At 43.3% G+C, this 21,486-nt stretch overlaps 2 protein-coding genes across 5 annotated transcripts; both read right to left on the bottom strand.

The window, feature by feature from the left end:
• Window positions 1–1,036: 1,036 nt before the first annotated feature.
• LOC133660522 (uncharacterized) lies at window positions 1,037–8,291 on the bottom strand. 4 transcript variants are annotated; one of them, XM_062064059.1, is made up of 5 exons: window positions 8,122–8,291; window positions 7,331–7,382; window positions 2,779–3,182; window positions 1,901–2,119; window positions 1,037–1,231 (listed from the first exon to the last, which is right to left on the bottom strand). In XM_062064059.1, exons 3-5 carry the CDS (start codon window positions 3,036–3,038, stop codon window positions 1,078–1,080), a joined length of 633 nt encoding a protein of 210 aa, XP_061920043.1. In that variant the 5' UTR covers window positions 3,039–3,182; window positions 7,331–7,382; window positions 8,122–8,291; the 3' UTR covers window positions 1,037–1,077. The 4 variants fall into 4 exon arrangements, with proteins under 4 accessions (XP_061920043.1, XP_061920041.1, XP_061920044.1 ...); XM_062064057.1 differs by having other exon boundaries at window positions 2,779–3,119; XM_062064060.1 differs by having other exon boundaries at window positions 2,779–3,114.
• Window positions 8,292–13,233: 4,942 nt separating this feature from the next.
• On the bottom strand, window positions 13,234–21,145 carry LOC133660521 (histone-arginine methyltransferase METTL23-like). The gene is made up of 4 exons (XM_062064056.1): window positions 20,711–21,145; window positions 18,264–18,368; window positions 17,153–17,390; window positions 13,234–13,398 (listed from the first exon to the last, which is right to left on the bottom strand). Exons 1-4 carry the CDS (start codon window positions 21,065–21,067, stop codon window positions 13,271–13,273), a joined length of 828 nt encoding a protein of 275 aa, XP_061920040.1. The 5' UTR covers window positions 21,068–21,145; the 3' UTR covers window positions 13,234–13,270.
• Window positions 21,146–21,486: the final 341 nt, after the last annotated feature.

Here is a 21,486-nt window from a genome sequence, read left to right as displayed (position 1 = left end):
TCCACTATGGACTGGACTCTCACACTATTATGTTAGATCCACTATGGACTGGACTCTCACACTATTATGTTAGATCCACTATGGACTGGACTCTCACACTATTATGTTAGATCCACTATGGACTGGACTCTCACACTATTATGTTAGATCCACTATGGACTGGACTTTCACACTATTATGTTAGATCCACTATGGACTGGACTCTCACTATTATGTTAGATCCACTATGGACTGGACTCTCACACTATTATGTTAGATCCACTATGGACTGGACTCTCACACTATTATGTTAGATCCACTATGGACTGGACTCTCACACTATTATGTTAGATCCACTATGGACTGGACTCTCACTATTATGTTAGATCCACTATGGACTGGACTCTCACTATTATGTTAGATCCACTATGGACTGGACTCTCACTATTATGTTAGATCCACTATGGACGGGACTCTCACTATTATGTTAGATCCACTATGGACTGGACTCTCACACTATTATGTTAGATCCACTATGGACTGGACTCTCACTATTATGTTAGATCCACTATGGACTGGACTCTCACACTATTATGTTAGATCTACTATGGACTGGACTCTCACACTATTATGTTAGATCCACTATGGACTGGACTCTCACTATTATGTTAGATCCACTATGGACTGGACTCTCACTATTATGTTAGATCCACTATGGACGGGACTCTCACTATTATGTTAGATCCACTATGGACTGGACTCTCACACTATTATGTTAGATCCACTATGGACTGGACTTTCACAATATTATGTCAGACCCACTTGACATCCATTGCTTTCTGTCTCCCCTAGAGGGGGGGTGGGGGGGGGGGGGTTACCCACATATGCGGTCCTCTCCAAGGTTTCTCATAGTCATTCACATCGACGTCCCACTGGGGTGAGTTTTTCCTTGCCCTTATGTGGGCTCTGTACCGAGGATGTCGTTGTGGCTTTAGCAGCCCTTTGAGACACTTGTGATTTAGGGCTACATAAAAAAAACATTGATTGATTGATTGATTTTATTGATTAACTACAGTGGCCACGTGGATTGTGTTGCAGTCACTGCACGTCTTGGATCCTTGTGTAGTCCATGGGTGGAAATGTTGTCCTAATCTTATGTGCGACACAAGCTGGTAGTGCCACCCTTACCTCCTTTCCCACATATTCCCAGCAGAAGAGGACAAACTGTCGATATGCAATGTGTCGTCTCCGCCTGCAAGTACAAAATAGTTGTGATGGCAGCAGTTGTTATGCGGACATGGACACACAGTGACTCACTCTTCTCTCACATGCAAGACATTGTCATGCATTCTATAATAATACAATACTACATACAATACTACATACTAATATAATAATAAATGATGGCAGCAGTTATTATGCGGACATGGACACACAGTGACTCACTCTTCTCTCACATGCAAGACATTGTCATGCATTCTATAATAATACAATACTACATACAATACTACATACTAATATAATAATAAATGATGGCAGCAGTTATTATGCAGACATGGACACACGGTGACTCACTGTTCTCTCACATTGTCATGCATTCTATAATAATACTACATGCCAATACAATACTACATACAATACTACATACTAATATAATAATAAATGATGGCAGCAGTTATTATGCAGACATGGACACACAGTGACTCACTGTTCTCTCACATTGTCATGCATTCTATTCATTTGTCATTTACTGTTGCCGTAAATTGTAAATATTGTAGACATGTACATGTAATACTTCTATGATATATAATGTCATGTACATTGTAGCACGGTACATTTCCCAGATAAGAAAGTGCTCATTCCGACTTATCTTCCAAAGGTTGCTAGAATAAAGAATGCTTTCAACGTATTAGTGCCTCACTCATTTTGCTGTTGCTGCAGCACGCCATACTGCTGCTTGTAGGCGTAATACGCCGTCTGCAGCACCCACACATCCAGGCACACGGATGGAAAGCCAGGGTGGTGTAGGATGCACGTCTCCACCCCTTCCTGCTCCATGGTTCTGGCCACTGCCTCCAGCTCACGACAGCAGACACACTCAGCCACTGTCTCCATGGTCACACAGTTGTGACATGTACACCTGGACAGAGAAATATTCATAATATTTGTAAATCAATTCATATTATTGACACCTGCAATCTGCAAACATGTGCAATAATTAATATTATCATTGTCTTGTTGTGGATCTTATTAATCTGCATGCATATTTGTAGTATTGCCAGTATATGGAGCTGTGGCCCATAGAAATAATGGGTCATTAATGAGGTTTGACATTGTGTCAATGATTGATACTTAGGCCTGGTGTGTAAGTTGTAACACTAACAGTAACATGAGAGCATTTTTATTGTAAATGGTGAGGTGTGTGTGTTAAAATCATGCTTGTTTTTACAAATGATGACAGATGTGAACAAGAGCATGTATTGTCTTTGTGTGATGATGTACATGAGGTGTGCTTGTATTGTATATTAAGTATGTGTCCATGAAAGGGCATTTTATGACTTTTTTCTTAATACTTGTGTATGATTTTATTGTCATAATTTTATTGCATGATTTTTGTATCCCTTTAATTTAGGTAGCCAGGGACTGCAGATGGAAATTAGCTCTAATCTGGTACAGAACATATCTGTCTTTGAGCTTCATGTTTCTGTACATTGTCCCTTCAAATAAAGACTCAATTAAACTAACAGTGCAAGACTAGGCCACAGGCTAAAAGTAGTTTATAAATAAATAACATTTTACCATTCTGTATTCTGAAGGCGGTCTATGTGGTGTGCTCCTCCAGCATCAGTAGCAGCAGCGTCCTCCTGACCGTCAGCGTCGGGTTCAAAGCGGTATGGCTCTATCCCTCTCACAGCATCTTCCCTATCTGAATCGCTTCCACCGCCCTCTAGTCCTTCACACTCACTTTCCTCATCCATGATTCTGTCATCCTCGCTGAAAATAATGGGGAAATCGTCGCTTTCTCGGCCCGAATCGCTCTCGCTGCTGCTGGTGGCCATGATTGTAGACAATGTGCAGATGTGAGGAGCTCCACCACCTGGCACGTCACGCTACTTCCGCTACAGGCAAGTGGAACTGTTCTGGGTGGGCACAATGATGACACTTTTTACACTCTTCACAGTTTCATTTATTTTCCTTCCAACCTGCGGGCGACAATCAGACAATGTTGGTATCCCGTCTTTCTTTGGCTTACACCCTCAGCCATGTGAAACTTTTCTGTCCACACATACAAACCCTGTTTCCATAGGAGTTGGGAAATGGTGTTAGATGTAAATATAAACGGAATACAATGATCTGCAAATCATTTTCAAGCCATATTCAGTTGAATATGCTACAAAGACAACATATTTCATGTTCAAACTCATAAACTTTTTTTTTGTTGCAAATAATCATAACTTTATGATTTGATGGCAGCAACACGTGACAAAGAAGTTGGGAAAGGTGGCAATAAATACTGATAAAGTTGAGGAATGCTCATCAAAGACTTATTTGGAACATCCCACAGGTGAACAGGCTAATTCGGGAACAGGTGGGTGCCATGATTGGCTATAAAAGTAGATTCCATGAAATGCTCAGTCATTCACAAACAAGGATGGGGCGAGGGTCACCACTAAGGCTGAAACGACGCGTCGACGTAGTCGACGTCATCGGTTACGTAAATACGTCGACGCCGTTTTTGTGCGTCGACGCGTCGCATAATGACGTCACACTACCGTCATGGCGAAGCGCAAAGCAGACGATCAAAGAAGACGATGCGAGCGGTGCGAGCGAGGGGGGGAAAGCATGCCAAAAGTGGTCAAAAGTGTGGGAGTATTTCAATAAATGGCCTAATAATGTTGTTGTATGCACACTGTGTCGAGCGGAAATGGCCTATCATAGCAGCACAACGGCTATGAACGAACATTTGAAAAGAAAACCATCAACTAGTCAATCGTCCGCGCGAGTATACGTTGTCATCATTACACAAAAACATGAATGTGTTATTTGTATCTGCTAGGGGTGTAACGGTACGTGTTTTGTATTGAACCGTTTCGGTACGGGGCTTTCGGTTCGGCACGGGGGTGTACCGAACGAGTTTCTAAGCTAAAGTCTTAACAAGCTGCTTTGCTCCGTCTACCTGTCTCAGCATGCAGCATTGTCCCACCCACACAACCATCTGATTGGTACACACGCAGCATTGTCCCACCCACACAACCATCTGATTGGTACACACGCAGCATTGTCCCACCCACACAACCATCTGATTGGTACACACGCAGCATTGTCCCACCCACACAACCATCTGATTGGTACACACGCAGCATTGTCCCACCCACACAACCATCTGATTGGTACACACGCAGCATTGTCCCACCCACACAACCATCTGATTGGTACACACGCAGCATTGTCCCACCCACACAACCATCTGATTGGTACACACGCAGCATTGTCCCACCCACACAACCATCTGATTGGTACACACGCAGCATTGTCCCACCCACACAACCATCTGATTGGTACACACGCAGCATTGTCCCACCCACACAACCATCTGATTGGTACACACGAAGCATCATCAGCCAATCAGCAGTGCGTATTCATAGCGCATGTAGTCAGCGCTTCAGCGTGGAGCAGATAGGTGTTTAGCAGGTGAGCATCAGGCAGCGGACTCTCCCCAAATGATAATAAACACCTCCCAGTCAACTACTAGTAACATCACTATGAGCCCGTTGACCTTCTAGAAACTTAAACTGCAGCTCAGCTCACTCACAATCCTGGCTTGAGGTGAAGGCTAATTACCTCTCAGTTCCAGCCACATCGACCCCTTCTGAGCGCCTATTTTCAGCTGCTGGGAATATTGTAAACAAGAAAAGAAGCAAAGCATGTAGACATGCTAACCTTTCTTCATTACAACTGTTAGTCACTCACTGGAATGAGTAGAATTGGTTATTGTGTACTGTGTTGGACTGGATGTTTATTTTGCACATTTTAAAAGCAATACTTAATGTTTACAGTGCTCCAGAATATTTAGATTGGCACTTTTTTGTATTGGATGTTTATCTTTATTTTTGCACATTTTAGCAAATAAGCAATACTTTCACTTTTGTTGAAATGTTTACACTGTTGCTACAGAATATTTCCTTTTGCACTTTTTTGTATTGGATGTTTATCTTTATTTTTGCACATTTTAAAGCAAAATAAGCAATACTTTTACTTTTGAAATGCTTATACTATTGCAGAATATTAAGATTTGCACTGGATGTTGACTTTTATATTTGCACATTAAAAAGCAAATAAGCTACTTTTAATTTTGTTAAATGTTAAAAGTTTTAAATGTTTACATTGTTACCGAATATTTAGTCATGTTGTTGTCAATGTTGACTGAGTGGCCATACTTCTTTTTTTTTTTGTAAATAAAAGCCATGCCTTTTGAAAAAACAGGCCTACATTTATTTTTTCATCTTCATTTTAAATAAAAAAATAATCGGTAAAAGAAAAAATAATCTATAGATTAATCGAAAAAAATAATCTATAGATTAACCGATTAATCGAAAAAAATAATCTATAGATTAATCGATAGAAAAATAATCGTTAGCTGCAGCCTTAGTCACCACTTTGTCAACAAATGCCTGAGCAAATTGTTGAACAGTTTAAGAACAACCTTCTCAAGCAGCTATTGCAAGGAATTGAGGGATTTCACCATCTACGCTCCGTAATATCATCAAAGGGTTCAGAGAATGTGGAGAAATCACTGCAGGTAAGCAGCTAAGCCCGTGACCTTCCATCCCTCAGGCTGTACTGCATCAACAAGCCACATCAGCGTGTAAAGGATATCACCACATGGAACACTTCAGAAACCCGCTGTCAGTAACTACAGTTGGTCGCTACATCTGTAAGTGCAAGTTAAAACTCTCCTATGCAAGGCGAAAACCGTTTATCAACAACACCCAGAAACGCTTGGCTGGGCCTGAGCTCATCTAAGATGGACTGATGCAAAGTGGAAAAGTGTTCTGTGGTCTGACGAGTCCACATTTCAAATTGTTTTTGGAAACTGTGGACGTCGTGTCCTCCGGACCAAAGAGGAAAAGAACCATCCGGATTGTTCTAGGGTGAAAGTGTAAAAGGCAGCATGTGTGATGGTATGGGGGTGTATTAGTGGTCAAGACATGTTCTAGGGTGAAAGTGTAAAAGGCAGCATGTGTGATGGTATGGGGGTGTATTAGTGGTCAAGACATGTTCTAGGGTGAAAGTGTAAAAGGCAGCATGTGTGATGGTATGGGGGTGTATTAGTGGTCAAGACATGTTCTAGGGTGAAAGTGTAAAAGGCAGCATGTGTGATGGTATGGGGGTGTATTAGTGGTCAAGACATGTTCTAGGGTGAAAGTGTAAAAGGCAGCATGTGTGATGGTATGGGGGTGTATTAGTGGTCAAGACATGTTCTAGGGTGAAAGTGTAAAAGTCAGCATGTGTGATGGTATGGGGGTGTATTAGTGGTCAAGACATGTTCTAGGGTGAAAGTGTAAAAGGCAGCATGTGTGATGGTATGGGGGTGTATTAGTGCCCAAGACATGGGTAACTTACACATCTGTGAAGGCACCATTAATGCTGAAAGGTACATACAGCTTTTGGAGCAACATATGTTGCCATCCAAGCAACGTTACCATGGACGCCCCTGCTTATTTCAGCAAGACAATGCCAAGCCAGGTGTTACATCAACGTGGCTTCATAGTAAAAGAGTGCGGGTACTAGACTGGCCTGCCTGTAGTCCAGACATTGAAAATGTGTGGCAGCTAAAATATGAGAAGGGAGACTGTTGAACAACTTAAGCTGTACATCAAGCAAGAATGGGAAATAATTCCACTTCAAAAATGTGTCTCCTCACTTCCCAAACCTTTACTGAGTGTTGTTCAAAGGAAAGGCCATGTAACACAGTGGTGAACATGCCCTTTCCCAACTACTTTGGCACGTGTTGCAGCCATGAAATTCTAACTTAATTATTATTTGCAACAAAAAAATAAAGTTTATGAGTTTGAACATGAAATATGTTGTCTTTGTAGCATATTCAACTGAATATGGCTTGAAAAGGATTTGCAAATCATTGTATTCCGTTTATATTTACATCTAACACCATTTACCAACTCCTATGGAAACGGGGTTTGTACATCTTTAACCATTTACAATGAAAAAGCCAGATACAAACAGTCTGTAAAATATTGAAATGTACATTCTAAGCATCATTCCGTGGTACAACAAAACATGCAACATTTGCTATAATTAACACCTTAGAAAATAAAATAAAATCACAAACCTGCAGGCGACAATCAGACAATGTCAGTATCCCGTCTTTCTTTGGCTTACACCTAAACACACACAATAACACTGTTACACACACACGCACACACACAACAAGTCTCATTACCTACACATGTAGGCACACACACACACACACACACACACACACACACACACTGAACAAGTCTCATTATCTACACATGTAGGCACACACACACACACACACACACACACACACTGAACAAGTCTCATTACCTACACATGTAGGCACACACACACACACACACACACACACACACACACACTGAACAAGTCTCATTATCTACACATGTAGGCACACACACACACACACACACACACACACACACACTGAACAAGTCTCATTACCTACACATGTAGGCACACACACACACACACACACACACACACACACACACACGCACACTGAACAAGTCTCATTACCTACACATGTAGGCACGCACACACACACACACACACACACACGCACACACACACACACACACACACACACACACACACACGCACACACACACAAGTCTCATTACCTACACGTGTAGGCACGCACACACACACACACACACACACACACGCGCGCGCGCACGCACACGCACACTGAACAAGTATCATACAACAAAGAGCGGCCATTTGGCGCCAAAGTTAGCGATGTAATGTTACCTGGAATGTGAACTTCAAACTAGAGGACAACACAGGTAAACATATTCACATTCATTCATTAAAGAGCGCATTTGTAGCGAAACAGCAAGAAAATGTCCGAGCGAGACTCACCTCAGATATGTGAAACTTTGCTGTGAGGGGCAAGGGGGCGGGGCTCCACAACCCAGGAGGACTACAGGAACTCAGGAGGGACACAAATATATCAAACCGCCCTTTCACAGAGTAACACCTGGCTGCAGCCCGCAGGTGGAGGAGCCAGGCCGCGGCACTTGCTTTCACAGAGTAACAACTGGCTGCAGCCGCAGATGGAGGAGGCAGGCCGCGGCACTTGCTTTCACAGGCGAGCATAAAAGACCACTATAGAGGCTTTGCAGTCACGTGACTTTGTGTTCCGCCGCCATCTTGCCGGCCAGCTGGTTCCTCCATGTTCGTACAGATTCAGTTTGATTTCTGCGCTACATTTTCACCGATGTCATCCGAATTATGGCTGATTTGCTATCCAATGAAGTTGTGCATTTGGATGAAGAGTCCAAGAAACGTTACCGAGAGATAGTTGACCTTGTTGGCAAAACCTTTTACCGAGAAGCATGCTAAAATCACCTGAGCATTTTGCACCAGCCGACCTGCCTGATCTGTCATATCCAGACATTTATAATGACCTCGTCCATTCTCCATCTCCGTACACGGGAAAGGACCTTCAGGCATACAAGAGTCTGGATGCCTACAAGTATTTTACACATGATACCTTCAGGCATACAAGAGTCTGGATGCCTACAAGTATTTTACACATGATACCTTCAGGCATACAAGAGTCTGGATGCCTACAAGTATTTTACACATGATGGGCTGATATGGCAGATTCCAAACAAGCATGTATTCCTCCTCATGACCAAGGTAAGGAAAAAGCCCACACATAAGAGCCTACTTACTGTCTGTTTACAAATCCGCGTGGCAGTTACAGTGTGATTGTGAAAAAACTACTGAATGATTCTAATGAAAACTCACATTGTTAAGCTTTTTTTTTTTTTTTATTACAAAAGGCCTCCTGTTCAAAAATGCTTTTAATTAAAAAACTGTTTCACAAACTTCATATTGAAATTTTCCAATTTTTCTCTGCATTACATAATTTCAAAAAACTACTATAGACTTTGTGAAACAGTTTTTTAATGAAGCATTTTTGAACAGGAGGCTTTTTGTAATAAAAGATTAGCCTGAAAATGTATCGTATTCAGTTTAAGGACGTGACCAAACAATATTATAAAAAAATTCTATCAAAAATTGCTTTGTAAAAAACTGTTTCCAGGAGCTTCATATTGAAATCTGAGAAATTAATTCCTACAATAAAACATTACATAATTTCCAACTATTCAGTATAGAGCTTATGAAACAGTTTCTACAAAAATAATTTTTAGAATTCAGGCTTGATAATTCATTTTGGTTTCTTGCTCACAACAAACCAGGTTTAAATTTTCAGGCTAATTTAATGAATGATTCATGAGAACATTTACCAAATGCCAGGTAAAATATGCATAAATGGACAGTAAGAGGTCTAGCCTTGTATATTACATCCAAATTAGGGACTGATAATAATATAAGGTATGTCATATTATCTGTTTCAGGTAAAACACTCAACGGATGAATGATCCTCCCCTCAGAAAGATGGTCAGATCCTGTGCTGCCACGGTACCTGCATGGCTGGATTGGGTGAAACATGTTCACATTCATCCGAGAACTGCAGCATCAAAGCATTCCACATGAAATGTCTTGGCACAAAACCAGTCCCACAACGATGGTTTTGCCCTAACTGTAAGAAGTTGCAAGTAAAACAGAAAAAGTTGTTTCTGTAAGATTCTTTCCTGGTATTTATTGCAGGAAAAATATGGATGCAACATCAACGTCTGGGGATAGTGGATCTTCGCTTTTTGCACCTGAAACAATCACATTATTCATAATGACTGCCATAAATAATTAAGCACATTGTTGATGGGGATATACCCAGTTCAATTTGTTTTGTAATGGCATTTCATAACTTGACATATTAAAAAACTGAATAGAGTGAAATCATTCAGATACCTGCCTGTTTAAGTTGCTACCCTTTTTATTTTGTTCTTATTTTTTCATGATGCCTCATCTGATTGGCTTGAAAACTTTACCAATAAAAATTTTAACCTTGTGCCAATGGCTTGAAAACTTTACCAATGTAGATTTTACCTTGTGCCAAATGAAGTAACAAAAAGCCTCTTGTTCAAAAATGCTTCATTAGAAAAAAATTGTTTCACAAGGTCCATCATCATTTTTTTTGAAATTTCCTAATGCATTCACTCATAATTAATTGTTCAATTCCAATATGAAGCTCAACATTTACATTGATAAAGTTTTCAAGCCAATCAGACGTAGCTGCAGACGTGAGAAGGACGACTGACTCATTCCAAAATACAAAGAGTTACAGTAATCCAGCCCAGATGTGATCAAGGCATGGATTACTGTCTCTAACTGTTGCCTAGGAAGAAGGTTTTTAACCTAGGCCAGATGACGTAAATAAAAAAATCTGGCTTTCACCACTGTGCCAATCTGACGCTCCAATTTAAAATCACTGTCAATACCAAAGCCCAGGTTGGTGACCATGGACTTAACGTGCAAAGCCAGGGGGGCAAAGTCAACAGGGGGGAGCTCACAGGTACCACTAGGTCCAAACACTATTACTTATGTCTTCTTTTCATTGAAATTGAAGAAATGTAGGGCCATCCAGGCCTTGATATCATCAAGACAAGCCCACCCAGGCCTTGATATCATCAACACAAGCCCACCCAGGCCTTGATATCATCAAGACAAGCCCACCCAGGCCTTGATATCATCAAGACAAGCCCACCCAGGCCTTGATATCATCAAGACAAGCCCACCCAGGCCTTGATATCATCAAGACAAGCCCACCCAGGCCTTGATATCATCAAGACAAGCCCATCCAGGCCTTGATATCATCAAGACAAGCAAGTAGTGGCTGCATTGAAGAGGCATGATTTCTCTTTAACACAAAATAAATGTGTGTGTCATCGGCATAACAATTTAAAGAAATATCATGCTTTCTTAGGATTGAGCCCAGGGGAAGTAAATAAATAGAAAAGAGCAGTGGTCCTAAAACTGAGCCCTGTGGGACCCCACATGTCAAGGGAGCACTGATCTGGCGTTAACCAGAGCAATTCTGGCAGGAGATGATACCGGTGTCGCAGCTAACCGGGAATACCGGCACAGCAACTTTAAATTCGAAGGATTTGCCCCACGTTGGCAGCATCGGGACCGGGCTGAGCAGGTGCTGGTGCGGCGCGTCCAGGGTCTCTCATCGGGTCCGATTTCCGGTACAGGGTAACCCGATGGATCCACGGAGGGCCAAAAAGCAACAAGGCAACCGCTTAATCCATTGTACATACACTTGTAAAGAACATCATGTCATGGCTGTCTTGACTTTACAATCATTCTTATTTTTTTGTGATGTAGTGATTGGAGCACATACTTGTTGTGATGTAGTGATTGGAGCACATACTTGTTGTGATGTAGTGATTGGAGCACATACTTGTTGTGATGTAGTGATTGGAGCACATACTTGTTGTGATGTAGTGATTGGAGCACATACTTGTTGTGATGTAGTGATTGGAGCACATACTTGTTGTGATGTAGTGATTGGAGCACATACTTGTTGTGATGTAGTGATTGGAGCACATACTTGTTGTGATGTAGTGATTGGAGCACATACTTGTTGTGATGTAGTGATTGGAGCACATACTTGTTGTGATGTAGTGATTGGAGCACATACTTGTCGTGATGTAGTGATTGGAGCACATACTTGTCGTGATGTAGTGATTGGAGCACATACTTGTCGTGATGTAGTGATTGGAGCACATACTTGTTGTGATGTAGTGATTGGAGCACATACTTGTTGTGATGTAGTGATTGGAGCACATACTTGTTGTGATGTAGTGATTGGAGCACATACTTGTCGTGATGTAGTGATTGGAGCACATACTTGTTGGTCACAAAAAACATTCATGAAGTTTGCTTCTTTTATGAATTTATTATGGCTCTACTGAAAATGTGAGGGTCAAAAGTATACATACAGCAATGTTAATATTTGCTTACATGTCCCTTGGCAAGTTTACCTGCAATAAGACACTTTTGGTAACCATCCACAAGCTGCTGCTTGACCACTAAATTGCTGCAGTTCAGCTAAATGTGTTGCTTTTCTGACATGGACTTGTTTCTTCAGCATTGTCCACACCTTTAAGTCAGGACTTTGGGAAGGCCATTCTAAAACCTTCATTCTAGCCTGATTTAGCCATTCCTTTACCACTTTTGAGGTGTGTTTGGGGTCATCGTCCTGTTGGAACACCCAACAAGACCCAACCTCCGGGCTGAGGATTTTAGCTTGTCCTGAACAATTTGGAGCTAATCCTCCTTTTTCATTGTCCCATTTAAAGCAGCAAAACAGGCCCAGAGCATAATACTACCACCACCATGCTTGACGGTAGGAATGGTGTTCCTGGGATTAAAGGCCTCACCTTTTCTCCTCCAAACATATTGCTGGGTATTGTGACCATTTTTGTTTCATCTGACCACAGAACTTCCCTTATGTAGTATATGTACATATACACACATATATATACTACATGAAGCAACATAACTAACCAACCACTGAGCAAAACCACAAGACAGACTGAAGATTTGTGGACGCAGCCCTTTGAAACATTTGTGATGAAGGGCTCTTTATTGACAATAGTCACACGGTTGAGGTCATGGTTCTCCCATTTCAAACAATGTAGTGTTTGAAGTATTTGCCAGCTTTACGGTCCTTCAGGTCTCGTGACGCATTTTCACTGTGGACATCTCTATGACCCACCCACACCACCACCAACCCCCCACCCAACCCCCCAACCCCACACCACCATGGTTCACATCTCCTGGTCTGTGCAGAGCCTGATCAGGATCACAGTCAGACCCTGAGATTGTTCCTGCCAGCTCACACTTGTGGCATCAAAAGATTCAGATCAACATGGACACATGTCAGTTTCCACTTGTGCAGCAAGCCTCCAAGGCCTCACCCAATCAGCACTGAAAGACATGAGGGTGTGGCCACCAACAAAGCAGAGGAACACATGGGCCTGTTAGTTGACCGCAGACCCAAATACAGTCTGGTGGACTTGAACGTTTGGCAGAATCAAACATGTGCTCATGGCCTTGTGTGTTGTGGTTTTGATACCAGATGAGCAGTTCACAGTCTGCACTGGTAACGTAGCCAGGATGCATGGACATACCTCCGTTCCTGATACGTCATCCAAAACTCAGCTGTGGGGTTCTTTTGCAGAAGAAACACAACTGTGACCAGGATGTCTTCAAAATCTGCAAGGTGAAACAAGTCCAGATGTTTGCTGTCAAACACGATTTAGTGTTCAGGTGACTGGAGCTGATGACTCTCAACTAACACTGGCTGACCACACGTCAGATCCACACATGGACTTTACAACCCAAGACTCAGTCCCAACTCAAATATATCTGGCAATCCTAATTTCACTAAGTGTCCATGCACTAAATTAGTCTGATTTCTCCCATAGTTGTTTAGTATTTCCACACCTGGTGTGAAGTCCAAGTGTCCATGCACTAAGTTAGTCTGATTTCTCCCATAGTTGTTTAGTATTTTCACAGATATCAGGTCTGTAATGGCCATGTTGATGTTAAATAGCAGACAGCATCAAGACATGATCTTAGATTGTGCTACCAATGTGACGCTACTAGCAAGAATGTATCGGCACAGATGCAGGTCTGAAGCAAAGACCGGTGGCAGAGAGTTGTTTGGAAGAACGGAAAAGTTCATCCAATAAGATCTGAGGATTGATGTAAGGAGTTTGAAATCGGAAAGAAAAGGACATTGGTGCCCCAACTGATACTGTTCCAGATCAAGGTTGTTTTTGTTGTGGACCATCTTGTGCCCTGACTGATACTGTTCCAGATGAAGGTTGTTATTGTTGTGGACCATCTTGTGCCCTGACTGATACTGTTCCAGATGAAGGTTGTTATTGTTGTGGACCATCTTGTGCCCCGACTGATACTGTTCCAGATGAAGGTTGTTATTGTTGTAGACCATCTTGTGCCCCGACTGATACTGTTCCAGATGAAGGTTGTTTTTGTTGTGGACCATCTTGTGCCCTGACTGATACTGTTCCAGATGAAGGTTGTTATTGTTGTAGACCATCTTGTGCCCCGACTGATACTGTTTCAGATGAAGGTTGTTATTGTTGTGGACCATCTTGTGCCCCGACTGATACTGTTCCAGATGAAGGTTGTTATTGTTGTAGACCATCTTGTGCCCCGACTGATACTGTTTCAGATGAAGGTTGTTATTGTTGTGGACCATCTTGTGCCCCGACTGATACTGTTTCAGATGAAGGTTGTTATTGTTGTGGACCATCTTGTGCCCCGACTGATACTGTTTCAGATGAAGGTTGTTATTGTTGTGGACCATCTTGTGCCCCAACTGATACTGTTCCAGATGAAGGTTGTTAATGTTGTGGACCATCTTGTGCCCCGACTGATACTGTTCCAGATGAAGGTTGTTTTTGTTGTGGACCATCTTGTGCCCTGACTGACACTGTTCCAGATGAAGGTTGTTATTGTTGTGCACCATCTTGTGCCCCGACTGATACTGTTCCAGATGAAAGTTGTTATTGTTGTGGACCATCTTGTGCCCTGACTGATACTGTTCCAGATGAAGGTTGTTATTGTTGTGCACCATCTTGTGCCCCGACTGATACGGTTCCAGATGAAGGTTGTTATTGTTGTGGACCATCTTGTGCCCTGACTGATACTGTTCCAGATGAAGGTTGTTATTGTTGTGGACCATCTTGTGCCCTGACTGATACTGTTCCAGATCAAGGTTGTTATTGTTGTGGACCATCTTGTGCCCTGACTGATACTGTTCCAGATGAAGGTTGTTTTTGTTGTGGACCATCTTGTGACCCGACTGATACTGTTCCAGATGAAGGTTGTTTTTGTTGTGGACCATCTTGTGCCCTGACTGATACTGTTCCAGATGAAGGTTGTTATTGTTGTGGACCATCTTGTGCCCCGACTGATACTGTTCCAGATGAAGGTTGTTTTTGTTGTGGACCATCTTGTGCCCCGACTGATACTGTTCCAGATGAAGGTTGTTATTGTTGTGGACCATCTTGTGCCCCGACTGATACTGTTCCAGATGAAGGTTGTTATTGTTGTGGACCATCTTGTGACCCGACTGATACGGTTCCAGATGAAGGTTGTTATTGTTGTGGGCCATCTTGTGCCCTGACTGATACGGTTCCAGATGAAGGTTGTTTTTGTTGTGGACCATCTTGTGCCCCGACTGATACTGTTTCAGATGAAGGTTGTTATTGTTGTGGATCATCTTGTGCCCTGACTGATACTGTTCCAGATGAAGGTTGTTTTTGTTGTGGACCATCTTGTGCCCCGACTGATACTGTTCCAGATGAAGGTTGTTATTGTTGTGGACCATCTTGTGCCCCGACTGATACTGTTCCAGATGAAGGTTGTTATTGTTGTGGACCATCTTGTGACCCGACTGATACGGTTCCAGATGAAGGTTGTTATTGTTGTGGGCCATCTTGTGCCCTGACTGATACGGTTCCAGATGAAGGTTGTTATTGTTGTGGACCATCTTGTGCCCTGACTGATACTGTTCCAGATGAAGGTTGTTATTGTTGTGGACCATCTTGTGCCCTGACTGATACTGTTCCAGATGAAGGTTGTTATTGTTGTGGACCATCTTGTGACCTGACTGATACTGTTCCAGATGAAGGTTGTTATTGTTGTAGACCATCTTGTGCCCCGACTGATACTGTTTCAGATGAAGGTTGTTATTGTTGTGGGCCATCTTGTGACCCGACTGATACTGTTCCAGATGAAGGTTGTTATTGTTGTGGACCATCTTGTGCCCCGACTGATACTGTTCCAGATGAAGGCTGTTATTGTTGTGGACTGATACTGTTCCAGATGAAGGTTGTTTTTGTTGTGGACCATCTTGTGCCCTGACTGATACTGTTCCAGATGAAGGTTGTTATTGTTGTGGACCATCTTGTGCCCCGACTGATACTGTTCCAGATGAAGGCTGTTATTGTTGTGGACTGATACTGTTCCAGATGAAGGTTGTTATTGTTGTGGACTATCTTGCCAGTTGTGTGAATACAGAGTTATAGTTTGGAGTACACAAATGCATCGTGAAGAAGTTTGTCTATGTTTTATTATTCACCTTTACAATATCTGCTTCATTATCTTTCATTTCACTCCTATTTTGTTCGGTAGTCCAAATTAAGTCAGCATACTACATTTCCTTAGCTACCATCTTAGATAAATCTTTCTTTTCTTCTACCATGGCTGCACTTCAAAATGTGCTGTTCTTTTCATTTGTGAAGTAAATAAACATTCTCCTCTTCATGACAATTGTTGCTATGTTTTTATTGAACGGTGCCTGCTTCCGGGTTCTATCCTGCGCCTTGAGACTGGTGCATGCGTGGTACGAAGGCCCCCCCCCCCGGGAGATCTGGTTCAACCATGGCATAATCCAGGTGTGTAAGTCCCACTTTTGAAAAAGCGGACACAATGGGATGAAGGTGTTTCCATGGATCATTCAGACTCATTTAGTGCTTGGACTCGTGTCACTCAGATATACTTCATATAGTATTATGATGGTGTGTGTTACTTCAGCTCAAGAGTAATAGTCACAGTCAAAGTACCTTCTCCATCCTACTTAAGACACATACTTTTTTCATATACATCTGATGGGAACTGTATGCTTTATAAATACAAACGTCTATGTTGTGAAAGAACTAACTACACTAATCAGTGGACATCTTTAAAAGAGGATGAAGAAGACCAGGATACATAACACTAGGACCATGGGCAGGACTTGTACACACACACACACACACACACACACACACACACACACACACACACACACACACACACACACACACACACACACACACACACACACACACACACACACACACACACACACACACACACACACACACACACACACACACACACACACACACACACACACACACCTGGCAGTGAATGAAGACATGATCATTGGTACCTGCAGGCTCGTAGAAAACATCTGATCCCAAGATGAGGTGGAGCGGTGCAAGCAGGGCCAGGTGTGCTGAGATGTCCCCCCAGGTGAGAGGCAGCGTGAGCACCTCATGCAGGTTGTTGGCATCACAGCTGCGTCTGCAGGTGTGTTGCCATAGCAACGTGTTGGCGTCGTCAGAAAGGATGATCTTTGCACCGCACTTGGCCGCCACCACACCTGGAAGACTGACTCCTGCACCCAGCTGTAGAAAGAATGTCTGTAGTAGTGTTCACCTGTCAGGTGTGGCACCTGTCTAATGTCTGTAGTAGTGTTCACCTGTCAGGTGTGGCACCTGTCTAATGTCTGTAGTAGTGTTCACCTGTCAGGTGTGGCACCTGTCTAATGTCTGTAGTAGTGTTCACCTGTCAGGTGTGGCACCTGTCTAATGTCCGTAGTAGTGTTCACCTGTCAGGTGTGGCACCTGTCTAATGTCTGTAGTAGTGTTCACCTGTCAGGTGTGGCACCTGTCTAATGTCTGTAGTAGTGTTCACCTGTCAGGTGTGGCACCTGTCTAATGTCTGTAGTAGTGTTCACCTGTCAGGTGTGGCACCTGTCTAATGTCTGTAGTAGTGTTCACCTGTCAGGTGTGGCACCTGTCTAATGTCTGTAGTAGTGTTCACCTGTCAGGTGTGGCACCTGTCTAATGTCTGTAGTAGTGTTCACCTGTCAGGTGTGGCACCTGTCTAATGTCTGTAGTAGTGTTCACCTGTCAGGTGTGGCACCTGTCTAATGTCCGTAGTAGTGTTCACCTGTCAGGTGTGGCACCTGTCTAATGTCTGTAGTAGTGTTCACCTGTCAGGTGTGGCACCTGTCTAATGTCTGTAGTAGTGTTCACCTGTCAGGTGTGGCACATGTGTAATGTCTGTAGTAGTGTTCACCTGTCAGGTGTGGCACCTGTCTAATGTCTGTAGTAGTGTTCACCTGTCAGGTGTGGCACCTGTCTAATGTCTGTAGTAGTGTTCACCTGTCAGGTGTGGCACCTGTCTAATGTCTGTAGTAGTGTTCACCTGTCAGGTGTGGCACCTGTCTAATGTCTGTAGTAGTGTTCACCTGTCAGGTGTGGCACCTGTCTCACCTCCAACACCGTCTGCTCCTTCAGGTCCAGTCTTCTGCTCCACACATACTGAGCCAGCACCACCGCACTGGGCCACACGTACGTGCCGTACTGGGCATCCACCACCTGGATTTGTTCAATGATAATATTGAACATGCATTATATCTTCTTGTGTGTTGTACACATCCCTCAATAATCATATTCATAAATAAATATATATATACATAAACATAAATATATATACATAAATATACATCTACATAAACATACATAAATGTATATACATACACACAAACATACATAGAAACACACACACACACTATATACTGTATATACACTAGCGTTCAAAAGTTTGGGGTCACATGTAAATGTGGTTATTTTTGAAGGAAAAGCACTGTACTTTTCAATGAAGATAACTTTAAACTAGTCTTAACTTTACAGAAATACACTCTATACATTGCTAATGTGCTAAATGACTATTCTAGCTGCAAATGTCTGCTTTTTGCTGCAATATCTACATAGGTGTATAGAGGCCCATTTCCAGCAACTATCACTCCAGTGTTCTAATGGTACAATGTGTTTGCTCATTGGCTCAGAAGGCTAATTGATGATTAGAAAACCCTTGTGCAATCATGTTCACACATCTGAAAACACTTTAGCTCCTTACAGAAGCTACAAAACTGACCTTCCTTTGAGCAGATTGAGTTTCTGGAGCATCACATTTGTGGGGTAAATTAAAACATTAAAAATGGCCAGAAAAAGAGAAATTTCATCTGAAACTCGACAGTCTATTCTTGTTCTTAGAAATGAAGGCTCGAACACTAAATTGTTTGGGTGACCCCAAACTTTTGAACGGTAGTATATATATATATATATATATATATATATATATATATATATATTGCCCCGCCAGGACAAGAAAGGCAGGGTACACCTGGACAAGGAAGGCAGGGTACACCTGGACAAGGAAGGCAGTGTACACCTGGACAAGGAAGGCAGTGTACACCTGGACAAGGAAGGCCACGTACACCTGGACAAGGAAGGCCACGTACACCTGGACAAGGAAGGCAGCGTACACCTGGACAAGGAAGGCCACGTACATCTGGACAAGGAAGGCCACGTACACCTGGACAAGGAAGGTAGCATACACCTGGACAAGGAAGGCCACGTACACCTGGACAAGGAAGGTAGCGTACACCTGGACAAGGAAGGCAGTGTACACCTGGACAAGGAAGGCCACGTACACCTGGACAAGGAAGGCCACGTACACCTGGACAAGGAAGGCAGCGTACACCTGGACAAGGAAGGCCACGTACATCTGGACAAGGAAGGCCACGTACACCTGGACAAGGAAGGTAGCATACACCTGGACAAGGAAGGCCACGTACACCTGGACAAGGAAGGTAGCGTACACCTGGACAAGGAAGGCAGTGTACACCTGGACAAGGAAGGCCACGTACACCTGGACAAGGAAGGCCACGTACACCTGGACAAGGAAGGCCACGTACACCTGGACAAGGAAGGCCACGTACACCTGGACAAGGAAGGCCACGTACACCTGGACAAGGAAGGCCACGTACACCTGGACAAGGAAGGCCACGTACACCTGGACAAGGAAGGCCACGTACACCTGGACAAGGAAGGCCACGTACACCTGGACAAGGAAGGCCACGCACACCTGGACAAGGAAGGCCACACACACCTGGACAAGGAAGGCCACGTACACCTGGACAAGGAAGGTAGCGTACACCTGGACAAGGAAGGCCACGTACACCTGGACAAGGAAGGCCACGTACACCTGGACAAGGAAGGCCACGTACACCTGGACAAGGAAGGCCACGTACACCTGGACAAGGAAGGCCACGTACACCTGGACAAGGAAGGCCACGTACACCTGGACAAGGAAGGCCACGTACACCTGGACAAGGAAGGCCACGTACACCTGGACAAGGAAGGCAGGGTACACCTGGACAAGGAAGGCAGGGTACACCTGGACAAGGAAGGCCACGTACACCTGGACAAGGAAGGCAGGGTACACCTGGACAAGGAAGGCCACGTACACCTGGACAAGGAAGGCCACGTACACCTGGACAAGGAAGGCCACGTACACCTGGACAAGGAAGGCCACGTACACCTGGACAAGGAAGGCAGTGTACACCTGGACAAGGAAGGCAGTGTACACCTGGACAAGGAAGGCAGTGTACACCTGGACAAGGAAGGCAGCGTACACCTGGACAAGGAAGGCAGTGTACACCTGGACAAGGAAGGCAGCGTACACCTGGACAAAGAAGGCAGTGTACACCTGGACAAGGAAGGCAGTGTACACCTGGACAAGGAAGGCAGTGTACACCTGGACAAAGAAGGCAGCGTACACCTGGACAAAGAAGGCAGGGTACACCTGGACAAGTGTCTACCTCCTGGCAGGACCAACACAGACAGACAACATTCACACACTAGTCAAATATTACCTCCGGTATGAACACGCTCAGTCGCTCCTGCGTGTCTTTCCTGCTGTCTTCAAACTGCGTGTCTTTCCTGCTGTCTTCAAACTGCGTGTCTTTCCTGCTGTCTTCAAACTGCGTGTCTTTCCTGCTGTCTTCAAACTGCGTGTCTTTCCTGCTGTCTTCAAACTGCGTGTCTTTCCTGCTGTCTTCAAACTGCGTGTCTTTCCTGCTGTCTTCAAACTGCGTGTCTTTCCTGCTGTCTTCAAACTGCGTGTCTTTCCTGCTGTCTTCAAACTGCGTGTCTTTCCTGCTGTCTTCAAACGTGAACGTCCTGGAAGCAATTCTGGGGATTCCACATTCGATGCGGTTTATTTCGCACATCTCATCTTAAAATGTGTAAATAGTGTAGTAGTCTTCCGTCTATTCTTCTTCTTCTTATATCAACTTTTGGTGTGCATTACTGCCACCTGCTGACTGGACTGTGCAAATGTGCAAGTCATATATTTGAGTCGTTCAAAACTCGCAAGTATCTTGCTGAATCGGGACCATAGGTACTCGTTTATGTCACATACTCACTCCTGCCACCACTATATATATATATATATATATATATATATATATATATATATATATATATATATATATATATATATATATATATATATATATATATATATATATATATAAACGGTAACACGTAGTGAGTGTGGCTAATGCCTTGTTGCGCATGATTTGCTTCAGTGACTCATTCGTACTTGAGTCAATCAAAGGAATCCAGTTTTTCTCAGTCCTTTAATGCA

Source organism: Entelurus aequoreus, linkage group LG11 (assembly GCF_033978785.1).
Source record: "Entelurus aequoreus isolate RoL-2023_Sb linkage group LG11, RoL_Eaeq_v1.1, whole genome shotgun sequence".
Taxonomy (NCBI): Eukaryota; Metazoa; Chordata; class Actinopteri; order Syngnathiformes; family Syngnathidae; genus Entelurus; species Entelurus aequoreus.
The sequence above is the reverse complement of the archived record's forward strand: the minus strand, read 5'-3'. Positions and strand labels throughout refer to the sequence as shown.